The sequence below is a fragment of the Hoplias malabaricus genome, chromosome 12 (assembly GCF_029633855.1).
Source record: "Hoplias malabaricus isolate fHopMal1 chromosome 12, fHopMal1.hap1, whole genome shotgun sequence".
Classification (NCBI taxonomy): domain Eukaryota; kingdom Metazoa; phylum Chordata; class Actinopteri; order Characiformes; family Erythrinidae; genus Hoplias; species Hoplias malabaricus.
The window spans coordinates 8,893,096-8,915,562 of NC_089811.1; the positions used below are offsets into that span (position 1 = coordinate 8,893,096).

The 22,467-nt window shown below is 45.3% G+C and overlaps 1 protein-coding gene across 8 annotated transcripts in view; it reads right to left on the reverse strand.

The window, feature by feature from the left end:
* Window positions 1–22,467, reverse strand: part of stxbp5l (syntaxin binding protein 5L) — a 122,469-nt gene that overhangs the window by 12,003 nt on the left and 87,999 nt on the right. For 2 of the 8 annotated variants that reach the window (XM_066686205.1, XM_066686203.1), the window contains 5 exons: window positions 18,712–18,816; window positions 12,874–12,927; window positions 7,002–7,187; window positions 2,660–2,758; window positions 416–655 (listed from right to left, as the gene is read on the reverse strand). In XM_066686205.1, coding sequence (XP_066542302.1) covers window positions 416–655; window positions 2,660–2,758; window positions 7,002–7,187; window positions 12,874–12,927; window positions 18,712–18,816 — 684 coding nt within the window. The remainder of the gene's footprint in view (window positions 1–415; window positions 656–2,659; window positions 2,759–7,001; window positions 7,188–12,873; window positions 12,928–18,711; window positions 18,817–22,467) is intronic. The other 6 variants (XM_066686210.1, XM_066686209.1, XM_066686204.1 and 3 more) reach the window with 5 other exon arrangements.

Genomic DNA, 22,467 nt, shown 5'->3' on the forward strand with positions numbered 1-22,467 from the left:
GGATGGAGGGGTGGGGTGAAGTGTCAGGGCGACATGGCCCTTCAAACTGAGATTCAAACAGAGGGTTAGGATGCCTTGTGAATCACCGGAGAGACGCTGAGCATCCCCCAAAGCAACCCACAGATGTCAGTATTGCAAGAGCAAGGAGAAAACAGCCCTAGTAGCAGCTGAAGTCCAGCAGCTCCTCTGATATCACTGCAGACTGGTGTAAATGTAAATGTAGTTCCTAGGGGCACCATGACACTCCATAACAAGGTGGCACTTCTACCCTGCAGACTGGACATTGTGGTGCACCGGGTTTGGTCCTAAGTGTACAATCCAAAAGGTTTAGTGCAACTGACCTTGGCCCGAGTTTGACCCAAAGGTCTCTACACACCGAGGAGGCTACACTCATGATAATAAAAACACTGCTCACTGGTGGGCACCACTGTGATCGGTTCCTCCATCCTCTCCTGCTCGTCGACGGGGATAGACATGGGCACGAGTAGCACCAGGCCCAAACTGGTTCCCACCCACAGACACGGCGTGGGCAGAGCGTCTAACTTGCGGCCGTAGGACTCTGCAAACTGCAATGTGGTCACCGCCTCCTTAGTGTCCCGATCAATACTGGACACACTGGAGCTCCTCGAACGGCTGAAGGAGTTCTCCCGACTCTCTGGAAACAGGACCAGGACGGAAAGAGCGAGGGCAGAGGAAAAGAGAGAGAGAGAGAGAGAGGCAGTGAGAGAGAGAGGAAGTGAGAGAGTGAGCAGAGCAGTGGAAATTGTAAAGAAAGAAAGTGGAAGACATTGTAAGAACTGCAAGACGACGCTGGAGCTGCAAAACAGAAGAACTAAATTAACCAGATTCAAGTGAGTTTAAAAAAGCGGGATGCATTCACATTACACACACACACACACACTCCAGATAAACACATTTTGTCAGAAAAGCATCGACAGGTACCAGAGTGCAAACAGGACAACAGGACGGAAGAAGACAGGAGACACCCTTCGTTCTCATACGTTTTTATTGTTGTGCAGTTTCAGCAGGACAGATGATGCATACACAGTAGCTACACACACACACACACTTCTACAGACACAGTCCTACACACACACACACACACAAGTGCTCTGTCTGAACACATCCAGCACGTCCTGCCTCTTTAAAACTAGTTTGACCTGAGGTCGCCTGCAATTCAAATCCTCCGCTGAATATTTATAAGGTCAGAACCCACACACAAAGCTTTTCTGGACCTCTCTGATTCACTCACCTCAGGGCTATTTAAGGAAATGGTCTCTCTCTCTCTCTCTCTCTCTTGGCAGTTTTCCACGACACGGTACCAACTCTGCTCACAAATACTGGGCTCTACAGGACTAAAACAAATGTGATATCTGCTGTAGCTGGAGATTTTACAGATGGAGAGTTGGTGCTGGACGTCTGCGTTGCATAGCATTGATTAATAGAACAGGTACTAAAAAGGAATCTGGTTCCAGGTACCAGGACCAGTTTATTAATTCATTCATTCATTGACTGTAACCCTTTTTCAATTCAGGGTCGCATTGGGTCCAGAGCCTACTGTGCTCAAGGCGGGAACACACCCTGGAGGTGGCGCCAGTCCTTCACAGGGTGACACACTAACACCTATGGGCACTTTTGAGTCACCAATCCAGGTACCGATGTGTGTTTTTGGACTGTGAGAGGAAACCCACGTGAACATGGGGCAAACACAACAAATTCTTCACAGACAGTCACCTGGAGCGGGTCTTGAACCCACAACCTCCAGGACCCTGGAGCTTTGTGACTGTGACACTACCTGCAGCACCACCATGCCACCCAGGTCCAAATGAACTTAATGGAACAGCAAAGAAACAGCAGAGTTGAGTAGAGTAGGGACCATGAAGTGGAATAGTAGCGTAAGTGCCCTTCAGGACACACTATGCCACTAGATAAAACGAGGATGTGGCTTCATCGGCGGGTGATGAGTCCAAGCTACCGCATCGAAGACTGCTGCAGCAGATTCAGTACAACAACACAGAACCACAACGTCAATAACAATGAAGTCATCAGTGGACCAGGGGGAATCTTTCAACATCTGGCAACGGTCCCCAGGCGCTAGTCATTACAAAAGACATCCGTAAATATAACTGTTCACTTCAGAGGAGCGCAGGGTTGGCACTGTGTACTTTGCCTTTTCTGAACAAACAGGGCCTAGCTGTCAGTTAAAATCTCGTTTCTCCAAAGAATGTTTTAAATTTGGAGCATTCGGATTGGTCCGTTCACTGTGAAACATCATCAGTACGTAAATCCTATAATTGCTCTGACTGCGATGATATATCTGACATCTCTGCTCTGATTGGCTGCCTGGGACTGTCCCTTTTTCTTAAAGCAGTCTAAACTGAAACACTCCATGACTAATCTGGTGCAGGCTGAATACAGTGATATGTAAATTTTATGGGGGTTTATGACATCACAAATCTTTTCCATGTTACAGGCTCTTTAAGCAGAGACCCGCCCCATACAGACATGTAACAGAGAGGCGGCAGAGACAGAAGCCGGGACCCGGAGACGACAGCTCTGAGACGGGACGAGAGGAAGCTGTGATGAAGGACAGGACTGGACGCAGTGTGTGATGGAGGCTGATGGAGTGCGGACCCCTGCAGACTCCCTCTCCTCTTACCTCTCTCGGGCCAGGAGTAGCTGGTGGTGTGGTGCTCGTCGTGTGAGTACATAGTGACGCCATGCAGCTGCTGCAACATGGCTCGCCTCGATGCGTAACCTGGCCATCACGCCATATACAGTACACACGATACACACACAGTACACACACACACACACAACACACACACACACAATGTACAGACACAAAACATAAGCAAATCTTAAACAACACACACACAACCCACACATAACACACACAGAGACATCAACAACAAACAGACGGAGAAAGAAATCACAGAGACGTAAACCACACACACACACACACACACACACACAGAAAAGTAACACACAACACACAGACATAACACACACGACACACAAACAAATATAAAGTACACAAACAGAGGGAAACCACACACAGACGTAATCAACACACATACAGAAATAAAACACACACACAAACATAAACAACACACACACAGAGCGAGACGTGAGAGACGGAGACCGAGACCGAGCACAGTACGGAGTTCAGACGGAGACAGAGGAGAGAAAGGAAACAGATCCGGTGAAGAGAAACAGAGCAGGACTTTCATCTCCATCTCAGAAAGAATAACAACAACAAAAACACCCCTAGAAATGACCCCCAGTGTGTCCAGCACAGCGGGGATTCGTCCTGCACTTTCCCAGCATTCCTGTAGTCAGATACGATGAGCACAATAATAGTAATAATAATAATAATAGTAATAGTAATAATAATGACCCCTCAGGTGGTATTAGACTTTTTTTTTGCCTGAAACAAAACATAGAGGATGTCTGTCCTTAAACACTTACACATAAACACACACACACACACACACACACACACACACACACACACACACACACACAGCACTGTAGAGAGACTGTAAATGACTAAACGTTAGATTACAAGTATATAGCTTTTAATAGTTCCTTAAACACTGTCTGTTACACACACACACACACACACACACACACACACACACACACACACACAAGTTGACCTTTTGGGGATCTTTAATATCAGACATCAACCACATTGAACAGGACAACATCTGGCTCATTATCTGCTCTGTGTCCGTGTGTGAACGCATCTGTCGCACTGCTGTGAATATTTCATGATTCACCCCCCACCCCCCATTCTCTCTTTCTCTCTCTCTCTCTCAGGGACCTATTTGTTGAGGTCATTAGCTGTCAATCAAAGCCAGGAGAAATCTAACAGATTGATCTCTCTCTCTCTCTCTCAGATGTGGAGTTCACTTCCTCAGCGGGGGATTCTCATTGTGGCTGTAACTGAGTAAATGTCTGAGTGTTCTCTGAGATGATGTTTTTCGCCGCACGCTGAGCTGCGTCTGAGTGTTTCAGGCTCCTGGGGGCCACAGCTTTCCGGAGTTTAACCTCGATTAAAAACATGGCTTAACACGAGTCGCTGGAAGATTTCTGTGAGGATTTGATAGCATTCAGCCATACGTTGTTGGGTTATTTCTGGATCCCAAATATCACTCCAGCTCCTCTAAGAGCGTTTGGATGGAGCTCCATCACTCCAGAGTCCGTACCTCCACTGGGGCACTTTTGGCATTGGGTGTAATACATTAAGGCTCATGTGCAGCTGCTCCAGAACATCTATAGAGATTAACCAGTGGGGGATTGTACCCCATTAAAGGAGGTGTCTGTAAACTTCTGGACATTATTTGTGCATGTGCCCTCGATGCTTGTTAATAATGCGTTTCCCAGCATCCCTCACCTCCTGCTGTCCTCACTTCCTGTAGTGTATCTCATTAGCCATGGCGCTGCTAATTGACCTTTAATTATCGGTGCGACCCCGCTGTGCAGCCGCACGCCTGTCGCTGCGGTGAGGACACACACCTCGCGGCAAGGGAGACTCACTAACGTCAGTTCTGGCCAGTGCCAATAAAATGATAGCTTTGGGGAAAAGGTTAATTAAGCAATAATAAGCCAGAGGGGGCGCTAAAGTGTGAAATATCAGTGCTGGTGTACTGCCGTCGGAGATACAAGGCCACAGGCTGTGTCCCAAAGATCAGTTCAGAAGAGCTAACATCACATTAAAACACCATCCTCGAGTGTGTGATTGATGATTGATAACGCAGGTGATTCATCTGGAAACGTTAATGTGTTCATTATTTAAACGCAAATTAATCATTTTACCATTTTGGCCACAACTTCTTCCCATAGCTCACTACTACTACAGAGTCTACTGATGTGTGAGCAGTTTCATTAGGAGATGTAAACACAGCGCTGCTAAAGCTGGGTTCAGTAGATTATATTATTTTTATGCTGAAATCTAGATTAACTCATAACTAGCTCTGACTCTGATCCATTGCTATTTTCCCGTGTGTGAGAACAGACTTTTATCTTTAACACACACCATAAAAACAAAGGTAGTGTGTCGTAAACCAGTGAGTGTGTGTGTGTGTGTCCACACACTAATGTGAAAGCCCTTGTGGTGCAATCATCTGCCAGTAAAAGCAGGACCCTCCAGCAGGCAGCGCTGAGGATGAGCGTGATCTCTGGATTAGAGCAGAGTGGATTTCAGCCCCATGTTTGAACCATTAGTCTCAAACATAACAAAGATGGAGACCCCCAACCCACACCCACCCAAGGAAACTAATAAAGCTCGTTTTTGTGATACTCTCTCGTTGGGTTTGTGTCATTCTGACTGTGTCTTATTTTCCATGCAACACTCATCATTAATGACATCCTGGTAAACTGAAAACACCACTGGCCACTTTTTCAGAAACACCAAACCCACCCTCCCACCCCTACTGACGCTCATCATAAACACTGGCCACTTTATCAGAAACACCCCCTTCAATTGACACTCACTGGCCACATGGTCAGTCAGGACACAAACCCCCTGAGAACAGACCTCACAAAAACGCTGGACTGTGGTCTCAGCAAAAGGAGACATGAAAATTGGCGAAATTAAAAATGCACAGTGTCTTCTTTATCACTGGACACTCAGAGTGGACACGTCCTTTTAAAGTCACCAATTTCCTCTCAGGAGAAAGAAATTAAATCAAAGAGTCAGTGGACACGGCCAATGGTCTTCTGCCCTCTTCCAGGCTTCTATCGCCTCTGGACTGGTCACCATGCAGTGGGTGGGGGTTAAAGGGGTTGGGGGTGGGGGTAAAGGGGGTGTAAGGGAGGAATGAGAGAAGTAGGGGTCATCAACTCTGGTCCAGGAGGGTCACTGGTCCTGATACAGAGTGGTAGATAGATATCTTTAGTTCTGTTTGTCTGTATGGGTCATATCGGCTGTGTCCCAATTCCTAGTGAATTGCCTAGTCACTGCCTATTTAGGGAACTGTTTAAACAGCCAGCCTTCAAATCTGCAACTAGCCTCAACATCTGCCCTCAACATCCCCACTCCACATCTGCCCTCCACATCCACATCTTCCACATCTGCCCTCCACATCCACATCCTCCACCACATCTGCCCTCAAGATCCCCACTCCACATCTGCCCTCAACATCCCCCTCCACATCTGCCCTCAGCATCCACCCTCCACATTTGCCCTCCACATCCCCCTCAACATCTGCCCTCAACATCCCCACTCCACATCTGCCCTCCACATCCACATCCTCCACCACATCTGCCCTCAAGATGCCCACTCCACATCTGCCCTCAACATCCCCCTCCACATCTGCCCTCAGCATCCACCCTCCACATTTGCCCTCCACATCCCCCTCCACATCTGCCCTCAACATCCACCCTCCACATCCCCCTCCACATCTGCCCTCAACATCCACCCTCCACATCCCCCTCCACATCTGCCCTCAACATCCACCCTCCACATCTGCCCTCAAAATCCCCCCACATCCCCCTCCACATCTGCCCTCAACATCCCCACTCCACATCTGCCCTCAACATCCCCACTCCACATCTGGCCTCAACATCCCCACTCCACATCTGCCCTTCACATCCTCCCTCCACACCTGACCTCCACATCTGCCCTCAACATCCCCCTCGACCCCCCCTCCACATCTACCCTCAAAATCCACCTCCACATCTACCCTCAACATATGCCCTCCACATCCACCCCACCACATCAAACCTCAACATCGCTCTTCTACATCCACGCTCCACATCCAACCCCTACATCTTGCCTAGATAGAGCACTAGGAATTGGACACAATTTTTTAGAGCTTGTGTTGTGACCCATTTGCTGAATGCAGCGTCTGAACTTACACATTCAGCTGTGTGTCTCAGAGCAGGAGAAACTCAGAAATGTGGCCCCTTCAGGGCCAGAGTGGAGCCCCCCTCTGGTGGAGGGATAGAGTGATAGAGGGACAGAAGGAGAGAGGGAGAGCAGGCACACACACCTTCGGTGAGGGAGGACACAGGCAGAGAGACCTCCATGCATGCTGCGGACTGGGCCTTGCGGAAGGGCGGACGGCCGGGCCCCCGGCGACTCAGCCGCGGCCCCTCGGGACCCCCAGGGACACGGCTTCTGCCCCCAGGAACACACGCCTGAGAGGTCGGGCTAGTGCAGTGTCCATTCACATGATCTGAAAGAACGGACAGAGCATTAGCCTCAAATGAGAGGAGGAGGAGGAGGAGGAGGAGGAGGAAGAGAGAGAGAGAGAAAGAAAGAAGAAGATGATAAGGTGGAAACCAGAGAGAGAAACTGAGGGTGATAGAGAGAGATTGTAAAAGTGTTTAAAGGAAATAATGGAGAGAGAGAGAGAGAGAGAGAGAGAGAGACAGAGAGAAACAGAGGGTGTTGGAGAGAGATTGTAAAAGTGATTAAAGGAAATAACGCAATGAGAGAGAGAGAGAGAGAGAGAGAGAGAGAGAGAGAGAGAGTGGGAGAGAGAGTGTTATGGTCATATATAACAGCAGCATCGTCAGTGCAGGCTCATGAGGAAAACAAAGGACAAAGTGATTCAGGAAAAGAAGCAGAGAACAAAAGGAGAAGAGGAAAAAAGAGGTGATGGCAGAGTCATCGTTCACTGGACATGAGCATTCAGCAGGATTCCTCATCCTCACTCAGCCTTGATAGAGAGACGTAGCCAGGCTTCAGGAAAATCTATCATGTCTGTAATAACTGTGTAATTACACATTAACAGCACTGCTATGACAATGTAACTACTGTGATGGAGTCAGAGTAATAGATGAAGTGCAGTCGCACAGTTCGTGTCATAGGATTTAATCTTTTACTTGCAACATTATATGTAATTATAAAATAATTACATGTAATAACAGGCTACACTTTTGTAATTACACGATTATAACGAATCGTAGTACTGAAATTCATATATCCATGCTCCACCCACATAAACGTTCCTCTAAAGCAACTGCTGTGGGCTTGGAATTGTTTTCAGAATGAAGGCTGAAAGAAATGAATGGCGAATTTGATGGAACATTATTGTGAGGATTTGATGGCAGCTATGATATATAAGATGTGATGTGTTGTGATGTGATGGTTGGCTTTGGGAGGTGTCTCCATCCGAGTTTGGACACATGGTGTGATTGGGAGGTCCCAACTGTCCACAACTCAAAGAAACATTTGATTGGCTAACAGTGTGTTTGTGGGCGGGGCTTGAAAAGTTGAACTTGTAAGAGTGTTTAAAGACTGTGGGCTGTTTACTGATGGTCTTGGCCCCTTTCTAAATGCTGCTGGTGGGTTAGGGGCTGGATTGAGGATGAGGAAGCCCAGAGGTGGAGCCCAGTTCATGGGCATCTTCACGTCCATTTCCCTTGGAGTGGACAGAGCATCTGGACTGTGTCCAATCTGAAATTTCACTTGGCTTGGCTTTACGTGTGTAGGGTGTGTCTGACACACTCCCGGGGAAACTGGAGTACAGTGAAGGGCTATGGGGTAGCATGTGCTTAGCCTGGCTGTAAAATCACACACACACACACACACACACACACACACACACACACACACACACACACACACACACACACACACACACACACACACACACATTAGCTCAAAACACTCACACATTCTTTTACCAAACACTCCAGGTGCTCCTTTAATGCCCACATTAGTCTTACCAGCTACTGGACTTTACCCTACCATTTCTACATTACACATGTTCTCAATCAGGTCCTCTGCACGAAGAGCCAGCCCTTGAGCCTAAAGCATATCTTTATATCCATACAACGGAGCCCAGACAAAAGCTTTAGCCTCAAACGTCCACTCTTCTCGCAGTGTGAAGCAAACTTGCTGAAAGAGAGTGGTTATTACTGCACACATACTGCACACACACACACATTCACACTAGCTTTTATCCTTCAAATTTCCATTTAATGCGGTGGAAGTTGTGAGATTTCCAGAGTGAATAAAACACAGTTACAGTTTGGCAATTTAAAGCAACACTAGGTATGATTTGGGTTTTTTTTGCCTGGGGCTCCTGGAGGGGGGGAGGGAGGGACATAATTTCCTACCCTCCTCTAAAAGTTACATAGTGCAGTTTCTTTAGTGCTGAGCCCAGAGTAGCAATGACAGAGGCTCTATTCTTTCTATTACACGTCATTGGAGCAGCATAATGGGATGTGTCTATTGGTGGGAGGAATCAATCCCCTGCCCACTGAATATAAACACAAAAACTGGAAGCTGATATGGTCCTCGTCTAGCCCACTCTTTGGTTACGTAACCTACTCGCAGCAATGCAGCATGTGTGTTGTTGCCCACCAATGCCCGCCCCACAAATGACATTGGTCCCAAAGGGGGCTTAACTCAAACCTGGACCCTAACCTCCCAAACCATGTGATTTTAATAACATTTTCCAAACTGGATATAAATAAACACCAGGGTACCACTTTAGAATAAGACTGCACTTATAAATGTTAATAAATGATTTAAAATCTGTTTATTAATGGTTATTAAATATGTTGCTAATGCATTAACCCACATCCGTCTACAGTTAAACATCAAATTTTGCCAAACACTGACCTCACTGTGTGTCCTCCATTGGTCGACATTAACCCCGTCAGCCCCAGCACATATTTGTTAATACGTTTAACCATTTAATCACCAAATTTAATGAATTAACCACCAACCGATTGTCTTTTTGTGCATTAATAATATTGTGGTGTAGACCTTAACATGTGAAATGAGTAAATTCACATCCTCAGGTCTGAGTTAATTATTCTTACCTTGACATTTTCAGTTTTAGACAAAAAAGACAAAAAAGCCCTTTCTATCGCTATTTTACAAATGGTTAGTAATGTCTTTTAAGGGGTTTATAACCTAATTAATAACCATGTAATAAACAGGTTTTTAAGCTATTTGTGCTATTTTCCATGAGAGATATATTTCTGTTCTATTCTGTGGTCTTTCCCATGGTCCAGCTGTGGTTGGGTTTATTTTACGATGACAAAAAATATTTCTATTTTGACTATGGCTTGTGAGAAGCATGAGAGAAAGAGCAGATAAGAGAAAGAAGAAGAAGAATAGAGAGCACTTCAGTGTAGAGGGTACAGGAGGAAATGGTCCAATCACAATGGAACAGGCTTTTGTAGAGTTAAAGAATGGTCCAATAGGGTTAGAACATGGCTACTTTGATGTATTGGATGGTCCAGTCAGGATGGAGCAAGGCCCTTTAGAGGTAAAGTGAATGAACCAATCGCAATAGAGTGTGAAAGCAAGCACTCATACACTCACCCAGCCACTCACTCACACGCTCACCCAGCCACTCACTCACACACTCACCCAGCCACTCACTCACACACTCACCCAGCCACTCGCTCACACACTCACCCAGCCACTCACTCACACACTCAACCAGCCACTCACTCACACACTCACCCAGCCACTCGCTCACACACTCACCCAGCCAATCACTCACACACTCACCCAGCCAATCACTCACACACTCACCCAGCCACTCGCTCACACACTCACCCAGCCAATCACTCACACACTCACCCAGCCAATCACTCACACACTCACCCAGCCAATCATTCACACACTCACCCAGCCACTCACTCACACACTCAACCAGCCACTCGCTCACACACTCACCCAGCCACTCGCTCACACACTCACCCAGCCACTCGCTCACACACTCACCCAGCCACTCGCTCACACACTCAAACAGCCACTCGCTCACACACTCACTCACTCACACACTCACCCAGCCAATCATTCACACACTCACCCAGCCACTCACTCACACACTCAACCAGCCACTCGCTCACACACTCACCCAGCCACTTGCTCACACACTCACCCAGCCACTCGCTCACACTCACCCAGCCACTCGCTCACACACTCACCCAGCCACTCACTCACACACTCACCCAGTCACTCGCTCACACACTCACCCAGCCAATCACTCACACACTCACCCAGCCAATCACTCACACACTCACCCAGCCACTCACTCACACACTCACCCAGCCACTCACTCACACACTCACCCAGCCACTCACTCACACACTCACCCAGCCACTCACTCACACAGCCAATCACTCACACACTCACCCAGCCACTCACTCACACACTCACCCAGCCACTCACTCACCCAGCCAATCACTCACACACTCACACAGCCAATCACTCACACACTCACACAGCCAATCACTCACACAGCCAATCACTCACACACTCACCCAGCCACTCACTCACACACTCACCCAGCCATTCACTCACCCTGCCAATCACTCACACACTCACACAGCCAATCACTCACACACTCACACAGCCAATCACTCACACACTCACCCAGCCACTCACTCACACAGCCAATCACTCACACACTCACCCAGCCACTCACTCACACACTCACCCAGCCACTCACTCACCCAGCCAATCACTCACACACTCACACAGCCAGTCACTCACTCACTCACCCAGCCAGTCACTCACTCACTCACACAGCCACTCACTCACACACTCACCCAGCCAATCACTCACAAACACTCACCCAGCCACTTACTCACACACTCACACAGCCACTCACTCACTCACTCACACAGCCACTCACTCACACACTCACCCAGCCAATCACTCACAAACACTCACCCAGCCACTTACTCACACACTCACACAGCCACTCACTCACACACTCACCCAGCCACTCACTCACACACTCAACCAGCCACTCGCTTACACACTCAACCAGCCACTCGCTCACACACTCACCCAGTCACTCACTCACACACTCACCCAGCCACTCACTCACCCAGCCAATCACTCACACACTCACACAGCCAGTCACTCACTCACTCACCCAGTCACTCACTCACACACTCAACCAGCCAATCGCTCACACACTCACCCAGCCAATCACTCACAAACACTCACCCAGCCACTTACTCACACACTCACACAGCCACTCACTCACTCACTCACACAGCCACTCACTCACACACTCACCCAGCCAATCACTCACAAACACTCACCCAGCCACTAACTCACACACTCACACAGCCACTCACTCACACACTCACCCAGCCACTCACTCACACACTCACCCAGCCACTCACTCACAAACACTCACCCAGCCACTCACTCACACACTCACCCAGCCACTCACTCACACACTCAACCAGCCACTCGCTTACACACTCAACCAGCCACTCGCTCACACACTCAACCAGCCAATCACTCACACACTCACCCAGTCACTCACTCACACACTCAACCAGCCAATCGCTCACACACTCACCCAGCCAATCGCTCACACACTCACCCAGCCACTCACTCACACACTCACCCAGCCACTCACTCACACACTCACCCAGCCAATCACTCACACACTCACCCAGCCAATCACTCACACACTCAACCAGCCAATCATTCACACACTCACCCAGCCACTCACTCACAAACTCATGTTATCATGAAGTCATGTACTTTTGCTCCATAAAGTGCTCTGTATGATATGAACTACACAGGCATCCCCCAGACATTATGAGGTCTGATGTTTGCCATATGAAACCGTTATGAAGCTTTATGAAGCCTTTATGAAACCTTTATGAAGCCTTTATGAACAGAGGTTCCATAAGACATCAAAAGAACTGAAAGGCAAATCTAAAACTCCTCAGAGACACAAACTGGATGAGAAGAAAAGAGTGTAAAATAAATCCATTGATCTAAAAGCAGATCTTCAGTGTGGTGTCGGTAACAGAATGAAGTGAAAAGTAGATGAGTGCAAAGAAAGAAGGAAGTTAAAACCAAAATAAACCCAAAAAAAAAAAAAAAAAAAAATACCGCTCGCTTTCGGCCTACCGTACCGAGATCAGTCTTAAGATCAGTGGGTAGACTTAACTTTCTGCCTGGTCCCTTTACTGAAACGAAAGAAACAGGAAAGAAGGAGGGGAATTAATCCAGTAAAAAAAAATAAAAAGAAAAAAAACAGGGAAATGGGGTTGGGAAAAAAAGCCATAACAGATGCAGGAGAATGGAAATAAGAGTGGGAAAAAGAAATGGAAGTGGATTATTTTTAAAAAACAAAAAAACAAAAACTGACACTAACACTTGCACGTGCAGCGATGCAAATGGATGTCACGCCATGCCACTACATGCCCAGACATTTCCAACCTCCAGAAAACAGGGACTCCACTCAGAGACACCATATGCACATGGATTATTTATAAATACAGCAGCAAACCAGTTCACCGGCTGACCCCTTGGATCCTGGCTTTGTTAAGGAAAGTTCCATCCATTTGCAGAAGTTGTGAATAAAGATGAACCCAAAGTAATTCAGAGTAGATATGCACTGATATGGGAATTCTAGGCCAATGCCATTATCCAAGCGTATATTCCGACCACAGTTCCCACCAGACTGGACAGGAAGGTTATCCTGGTGATCCCAGTTAATCCATTTCCACCAACAGAAAACTGGTTCGGTTCCTGTTCTTGAACCTTATTTGGAAAGATTCAGCATGTTTCCACCGACATGAACTTATTCCCAAACCAGAAAAGTGCATTCCCAGCTGGAAGACCAAGAAAGGTATGATCCTTATTCTGAACCGTGACGCCATTTGTAGGCGAGTCGAGATAAAGAAGCTCCAGAAAGAACTTAGAGCCTCGGATACGCGATATGGTGCAGTGGAGCTGGACGGGTCATATACGATGTGTTACATCATGCTCGATGGTGTTCTGGGTAAAAGACCAAAGTACCAGATGTGTCTGTGGATCTTTTCTGTCTGAAATGGGCAAATAGAACACGGGAAACGGGAAACCAAGCCCCCACAGCCCCCCGCTGATGACACATCCTTGGTTGCTATAAAAGTTGTGGAAAAGTGTGGGTGCCAGTTCACTGTAGAGAACAAAAGTTCCAAGAATGAACGGAACTGGTTTAAGAACCAGAACCAGAGTTCTTTTGGTGGAAAATGTCTAAGTTTGGTCACAAGGGAGACCCACGGACCAATCACCATCCCTCACTAAACTCAGTGTTTCCACCTGTTTCTCCAGCAGAGAGAGACAGAACCCACAGTGGAACTAAACTCTAGGGGGCGCTGCTGGTTTCTACTGCTGCATGCACTCTGTACTTCATTATCAGAGAAGAGTTTGTGTGGATCAATCTGTATTGGTTATAGTTTAGAAACCTCTGGATGTAATGGAAATTTTGGTGGCGTTCCCCTTTAAGGAGAAGCCCCTTTAAAGTGTAATGGGTTAAATTTGATCTGTACATTAAAGATTTAAGGGCTTTTACACATTTACTACAAAGGACTCTCTGTGATCTGGAGGTGTCTCCTCAATTCAAGAACCACAGAACACCACAGTCAAACTACATTGAATAAACACACACACACACACACACACACACACACACACAAAGACAGAGAGTCTAGAAATCAAAGTCAAATAGGTCAAAAGAAATAGGATGCAACATTTTGCCGTTGCACTGCGGACTACCACTGAAAACCCTTTAACATCTGGACACTTGACCATCATCACATCCTTCACAGTATTCCAGTCACTAACATCTGGACAGAGTACATCCCACAATCAACAACATCTAACTCTTAATCTCTCTCTCTCTTTTCTCTTCTTTTCCATCTGCCCCACTCCATCCTTCACTCTCTCTTCCCCCCTCATTCTCTCTCTCTCCTCTTTCTTTCCATCTTGCTCTCTTCACTCTTTCTCTATTCATTTTTTCTCTCTATTCACTGTCTCCCTGTGATTTTCTCTTTCCTTCTCCCTCTTTCACACCCACTCTGTCCTTCACTCTCTTTCTCTTTCTCTCTCTCTCTTTCTCTTTCTCTCTCTTGCTCTGATTTGGCTGTAAATGAAAGAAATCTTGTTCTGAGGAAATTGCTCTATGTATGCGACGGTAATTGAAAATTCCAGAATCAATAACCTGTGCCTTACAGGTGTGTGTGTCTGTGTGCTTGTGTGTGTGTGTCTGTGTGCTTGTGTGTGTGTGTGCGTGTTTCTGTGTGCGTGAGTGTGTGTGTCTGTGTGTCTGTGTGCTTGTGTGTGTGTGTGTCTGTGTGCTTGTGTGTGTGTGTCTGTGTGCGTGCGTGTTTCTGTGTGCGTGCGTGTGTGTGTTTGTGTTTGTGTGTCTGTGCGAATAATAGCCTTTTCATTACTTCCCCAAAGTTAGTGAAACCTGTTCAACATTTCTTCTGAAACTCCAGGAGCGTATCTGTCTTTTCTGTAAGGTCTTTACACTCGATGTACATTGCTGTGAGGATTAGATACATTTATACTGCATGGTACCTACTCTACTCAGCTCTACTGGACTATACCCTTTGTTAACGATGTTAAGAGTTGTTTACTCATTGTGTATTGACGTATTCATGTTGTTGTTTGAGACTGAACACAGCCCCATCATCAGTTCAGACAGATCAGTAGAGTTTGTTCCTTCCTTTCATCCGCCACTGATTCAAGGAGCGTTTGAACCTCTTCAAAAGACCACGGCATAACTTTATGAGCTGCCATTGTGAGTTGGATAAAAACAATTGTGATCTCTGCTGTAGCTGGAGAGTTTACAGATGGAGAGTTAGTGCTGGTCGTCTGCGTTGTGTGGCGTAGAGTCACGACTCTCTCTGGACAATCAGAGCTCTGCAAGGTTTACACATCACGGTTTAGTCCCTATATGGCTTGCTCGGAGCCACAAGAGTACTATCACTCTGGAACCACAGCATATATATATATATATATATATATATATATACACACATTTCAACCAGTGCCCCCTAGTGATTCGGAGGGGAAAAAGCACCTGGAACTAAGATGTTTACAGAGTTTATTTTCCAACAAATTCCCAAATCAGGACAGTGTTTTTGTGTCCGGTCACATGCCATTTCATGGTCACTGTAATTAGCATTAGATCCATGCATTCCGTGCAATGCAGCCATTCCCTCTTCCCAGCATGCTCTGGGAGTCAGCTGTTTAGCATTCGTTCAAGGTTTGTGTGTTAATAAGCTAACGAGTTAAAGGAGGTCATGTCAGGGCAGCGCGGCACAGCCGACTGATTAGCATATCGTTTTAGTTTGGACACAACAACATACTGTAAAATCACTGTACAGCACTGACCTCATGTATTAAAGGAACGCTATGTAATACTTTTACTCTAAAATGACAGCTTCAAAATCATCGAGATGCTCCACTGAGCTGTAATAGGGAGAATAGAGCCTCTGTCAGTGCTACTGCGAGCTTAGCACTGCAGAAACAGCACTATGTAACTTCTGGAAGAGGGTAAGAAACCAGCCCCCTTACCATTGATTTCAGTACAGTTCTGTAACACTAGGGGAGCCCCACCAAATCTTACATATTGTTCCTTTAAAGTGGCCTGTCCTGCTTTGTGTGCATGTCATTATTATTTTATTAATCTTTCATTCATTGTCTGTAACCCTTATCCAGTTCTGGGTCGCAGTGGGTCCGGAGCCTACCCGGAAGCACTGGGCACAAGGCGGGGGCACATTTGAGTCGCCAATCCACCTACCAATGCGTGTTTTTGGACCATGGGAGGAAACCGGAGCACCCGGAGGAAACCCACGCGGACATGGGGAGAACACACCAACTCCACCCTATTTTATTGATCATTTAATTATTATTGTTTATATTTACACCACCCATTTCTGAACTCTATTACATATAATTTTTTTTGTTCTGATTTGCTGCCATGTGTTGTGCACCAATTAAAGCCTGAATCAACTCCTGACCAATCAGAAAAACAGTTTAACTGATATTTGTGGATGAGCATTGTTCTGATGGGCTTTTCTACCCTGCTCCAAAAGTTACATAGTGCAGCTTTTGCAGTGCTGAGCCAAGAGTAGTAATGGCAGAGGCTCTCTTCTCCCTGTTACAGCTCAGTGCAACATCACAGTGGTTTCGAAGCTGTAAATTTAAGCTAGTAATAATACATAGTGTTCCTTTAATACCATTACACATAAATGAACTCTGTTCTGATTGGCTGTCCTGTATTGTGCTTTAATCAAAAATGCAGGCTTATAACTTCTGCATGAATGGGCGGAGCCTAGCTGTTGTAAGACAAACTACTGTAAGCCAATATGATATGTTAATTTTTGTGATGTCACAGTGTCAGTGGTTTCAGAATCAGCGGAATTTTCTCAACTAAGTCCATATCCATGTGTTTCAGACCTGATCTTTTTGCCGTGGGTACCATATGAGGAGACAGAGTTACATTCTGTTAGCCATATTAGCATTTTCATGATAGGATCTAATGGAAAACTATTAGCGTCAGACTCTAATGCGTCTCTCTCTGTAATGCGTAGACCTTAAAATATCGAAAATGATCTGAAATAACTTTTCATGAGCTGTAAATTTCACATTTCTTGGTGAGCATCTCATTACGGTCTGGGTGCTATTACTTTTATTATCTGTGATGTGCACTATGTAGGGGGTATGGTGATATATCGGGACATGGCCCATACTCCTCTATTGACTAACACAGACGAGGAGAGCTCTGTTTACAAATGTGAGGTGGAGAAATCATACTTATATTTCTTATATTTTAACGTCTTAATGGGAATAAAAGTGGCAACTGAAAAAAAAGGAAAGAAAATATCACAGTTTTTATTTGAATTGTGAGTTTAAGTAATGAGTAGGCCTTCAATATGGCAGCTACTCTACACCATCATGTCAGCTGGAACCCATGGATACACTGGGTACAGACTGGTTTAAGAGCCATATTTCAGAGCAGGATTTCTGTGAAATGCCCTGAGTTCTCTGACATACATGCCGCGATTTGGGAATGTTGCCTAAAGGAAAGCACTGCAGAGACACCACTAACAGTGCTGCGTTTTAGGACGGTCAGGTGCTAATCACTCAGGCTGCGGAGGTTAAGCCTTCTCTCGCTGATGCGCTGCTTGATGAGCTGTCCGGCTAATTCTAGAGCTTAATTGGCTGATGCAAAAATCATTCAGGCTCAGGCAATCTGCAAAACAAAGCGCAAGTCAACTGCTACTTTCTTTGCAGCTCTGTCTCTCTCTCTCTCTCTGTCTCTCTCACACACACACACACACACATAAGCATGAATGAGGTATTAAGAGGAGCAGGCAAATGAGAGAAGCTTAACAAACAAAACAAAGACTCGCACATCTCTCTTTCTTTGTCTCTTGGCCACATTAACCCAGGGATAGGGTTTCCCTATCTACGCTCCACTCACATATGCATTCTTCCATAGAAACTGTTGCTAAGGTGGTCAAGCTTTGCACCATGTGGTCAGTGAAATGAGAAACTGTAGCATTTGTTGTGGATACCTCTTGAAAAGCCTTTGTCATCTTGTAATACTGAGCAACAGTTGCTATGGAAGACTGTCTTTGTGGACAGAGCAAGGATGAGACAATTCCAGAAAGTTCAAACTCAGTTTAACTTACATTCCCTCTCTCTTTTCTCACGGTGCGCTCACAGTATAATGTGAGAGGAGTCAGTCACTCTCTCTCTCTCTCTCTCTCTCTCTCTCTCACACACACAACATCACAAGGTCAAAAGAAGTGGTGTGTGTTGAGCGCTGGCAAATAGGTACAGCTAGGCAAGAGGCACTGTGAGCGTGAGGTTAGTCCTACAGCAGCATGCTAACACACACACACACACACACACACACTGGCGGAGGAGCGCGAGAGCAGAGAAGCCGGTCCCGGACGTCCACAGCTTACCATTGTCCAACAGATAAAAGACTGGACTGTAATGACTGGCTCGCAGGTTGGACATGGGCTCGGCTGCAGCTCGAGGGTCACTGTGGAGGGAGGAAGGATACGGCACTGGAAACACACACACACACACACACACACATATATACACACACATACACAAATCAGAACGTCACAGTGTTGCAGTTAGTCACCAGGTAAACACAGCAGAGGCTGAGGCTCACACATCCTCTAAGGTCTAAGAGCATACTATTCAAAGGTAAACCTACTTCAAACAATCACTCATCAAAGCAACACAGCAATCATTCACCAAGGATACACATCAATCAATCATAAACTATTCCATTTAACATCTCTTAAAGCTGTCCTCATTTAGGAACATTTCTTAACGTTTAGTGTCCACAGCTTCCAAAATGAACATGAAATTCAGATCTTTAATCTACTTTGATCTGTCATCAAAGACACAGAGCAATCAACAATCAATCAGCAATCAATCAGCAATCAATCATCCAGGACAAGAGTAAAGTCAGTAAACACAACAGACAGCCATCATTAAAAAAAAAACACACTCAGTCATCAAACATCAATAATTCTCAAAGAACAGATCAAAGACAATAAAAAGACAACAACTACTAAAGAGAACAGGTCTTTAAAGACAGGAAATACAACAATCATCAAAGAGTCAATCGTAATAAAATTTCCAAATCCACACAGAAATTAATCATCCGTCATCAATCATCAAAGCTGCACAGCAGTTTTTAAAAACAACAGTCATTCATCAAAGTCAATAATCAATTGTCAAAGACACACAAAAGACACACAAACATCTCATGTGGTCACCAGTGAAACCCTGGAGTGGTATAGTATAGTATGTAATAGTATATTTAAGTATAATATTGCATATCAACAACAGTAAAAAAAAAAAAATCAAAGGCAACTATCAGCATTCAAATCCAACCTCTGTCCACTTCAGCTGCTCCATCCTCACACCCACAACAACCACCATCATCATCCATTTATCAAGGAACACACTCTCTGAGGCTCTGAACCCCAAAACCACACACACTCTCTGAGGCTCTGAACTCCAAAACCACACACACTCTCTCTTTAAAAAATTACAATAGCACCTTTCAGCGTGATGCATTATAAATATATGCACTAGGGGGCATCCCAGCAGCATCCCAATTAGGATTTATAAAAATGTAAGAAAAACATCTCATGTTTTGTTGTAAAGAATGATTTGAAAGTTTGTCCCACCTCTAACTCTACTATTCTGGGAATGTTTTGAAGACAGGTCGTCCTTAGACATCTCTGCTTCGTTTTCGGGACAGGAGTTTTGTTTGTGTCTCTTTGAAATCAGTGCCATTCAGTGTTTATTAGCTTTTCAGATTCACATGAAGCACAGTTTATTTTCTGTTACATGCGTTATGATGATGATCATGATCCTCTTTTTCTCACGACGCAGAGACGTTTTGGTGGATCTCCACAGACGCAGACCCTGAGCCTCAGTGATCACAGGGGTCTCTAAAAACTGCTTGATTTACATCAGGTTTAGCTTGACTTATTACTCTTGACTGATTCAGAACATTTGCCTTGAGGGAGAGGCTTAAATAAATACGGTTGCTATGTTGATATTTGTGCATGGAGAAGCAGGCTCTGATACCTGCCCCCCACCGGTCACCCCTCCGCCTCTCCTTGTTTTTCCAGAAATTTCTTACTCATTTCTGCTGGGACCTAAATATACCCCTGCGGGTCACAGGCGAGGGCTGACATTTCAGCTTATTAACCACCTGGCAGTGAGCCAGAGTCAAGCAGGGGTCAGAGAGACCTGCCATCGTCAGAAAAATACATTCCAACATCCTCACAAACATTATCCTCACCACCACAAACAATATCCTCACAACAACAAAAAACACCCTCACAAACAATAAACAGCAACCTCACAAACAACATCCTCACAAAAAACAAACATTCTGACAGCCAAAAACAATATCCTCACCAACACCAACAACATCCTCACAAACAACATCCTCACAAACACCAACAACATCCTCACAAACACCAAAAACATCCTCACAAACACCAACAACATCCTCACAAACAACAACATCCTCACAAACAGCAAAAACATCCTCACAAACACCAAAAACATCCTCACAAACACCATCCTCACAAACACCAACAACATCCTCACATCCAAAAACAACATCCTCACAAACACCAACAACATCCTCACAAACAACAACATCCTCACAAACAGCAAAAACATCCTCACAAACACCAAAAACATCCTCACAAACACCATCCTCACAAACACCAACAACATCCTCACAAACAGCAAAAACATCCTCACAAACAACATCCTCACAAACACCAACAACGTCCTCACATCCAAAAACAACATCCTCATAAACAACATCCTCACAAACACCAACAACATCCTCACAAACAGCAAAAACATCCTCACAAACAACATCCTCACAAACACCAACAACGTCCTCACATCCAAAAACAACATCCTCACATCCAAAAACATCCTCACAAACACAAACAACATCCTCGCATCCAAAAACAACATCCTCACAAACACCAAAGACATCCTCACAAACACCAACAACATCCTCACATCCAAAAACAACATCTTCACAAACACCAACAATATCCTCACAAACACCAACAACATCCTCACATCCAAAAACAACATCCTCACAAACACCAAAAACATCCTCACAAACACCAACAACATCCTCACATCCAAAAACAACATCCTCACAAACACCAACAACATCCTCACAAACACCAACAACGTCCTCACAAACACCAACAACGTCCTCACATCCAAAAACAACATCCTCACAAACACCAAAAACATCCTCACAAACAACATCCTCACATCCAAAAACAACATCTTCACAAACACCAACAACATCCTCACAAACACCAACAACGCCCTCACAAACACCAACAACATCCTCACACCCAAAAACAACATCTTCACAAACACCAACAACATCCTCACAAACACCAACAATGTCCTCACAAACACCAACAACGTCCTCACATCCAAAAACAACATCCTCACAAACACCAAAAAATCCTCACAAACATAATCAAAACCACAAACAACATCCTACCCATAAACACAAAGTACATCCTCACAAACACCAACAACATCCTCACAAACAACATCCTCACAAGCACAAACATCCTCACAATCAACATCCTCACAAACACCAACAACATCCTCACAAACACCAACAACGTCCTCACAAACACCAACAACGTCCTCACATCCAAAAACAACATCCTCACAAACACCAAAAACATCCTCACAAACAACATCCTCACATCCAAAAACAACATCTTCACAAACACCAACAACATCCTCACAAACACCAACAACGCCCTCACAAACACCAACAACATCCTCACACCCAAAAACAACATCTTCACAAACACCAACAACATCCTCACAAACACCAACAATGTCCTCACAAACACCAACAACGTCCTCACATCCAAAAACAACATCCTCACAAACACCAAAAAATCCTCACAAACATAATCAAAACCACAAACAACATCCTACCCATAAACACAAAGTACATCCTCACAAACACCAACAACATCCTCACAAACAACATCCTCACAAGCACAAACATCCTCACAATCAACATCCTCACAAACATACTCAAAACCCCCACGAACATCCTCACAAACACCAAAAACGTCAACACACCAGCTGCCTTCAAGCAACACGAA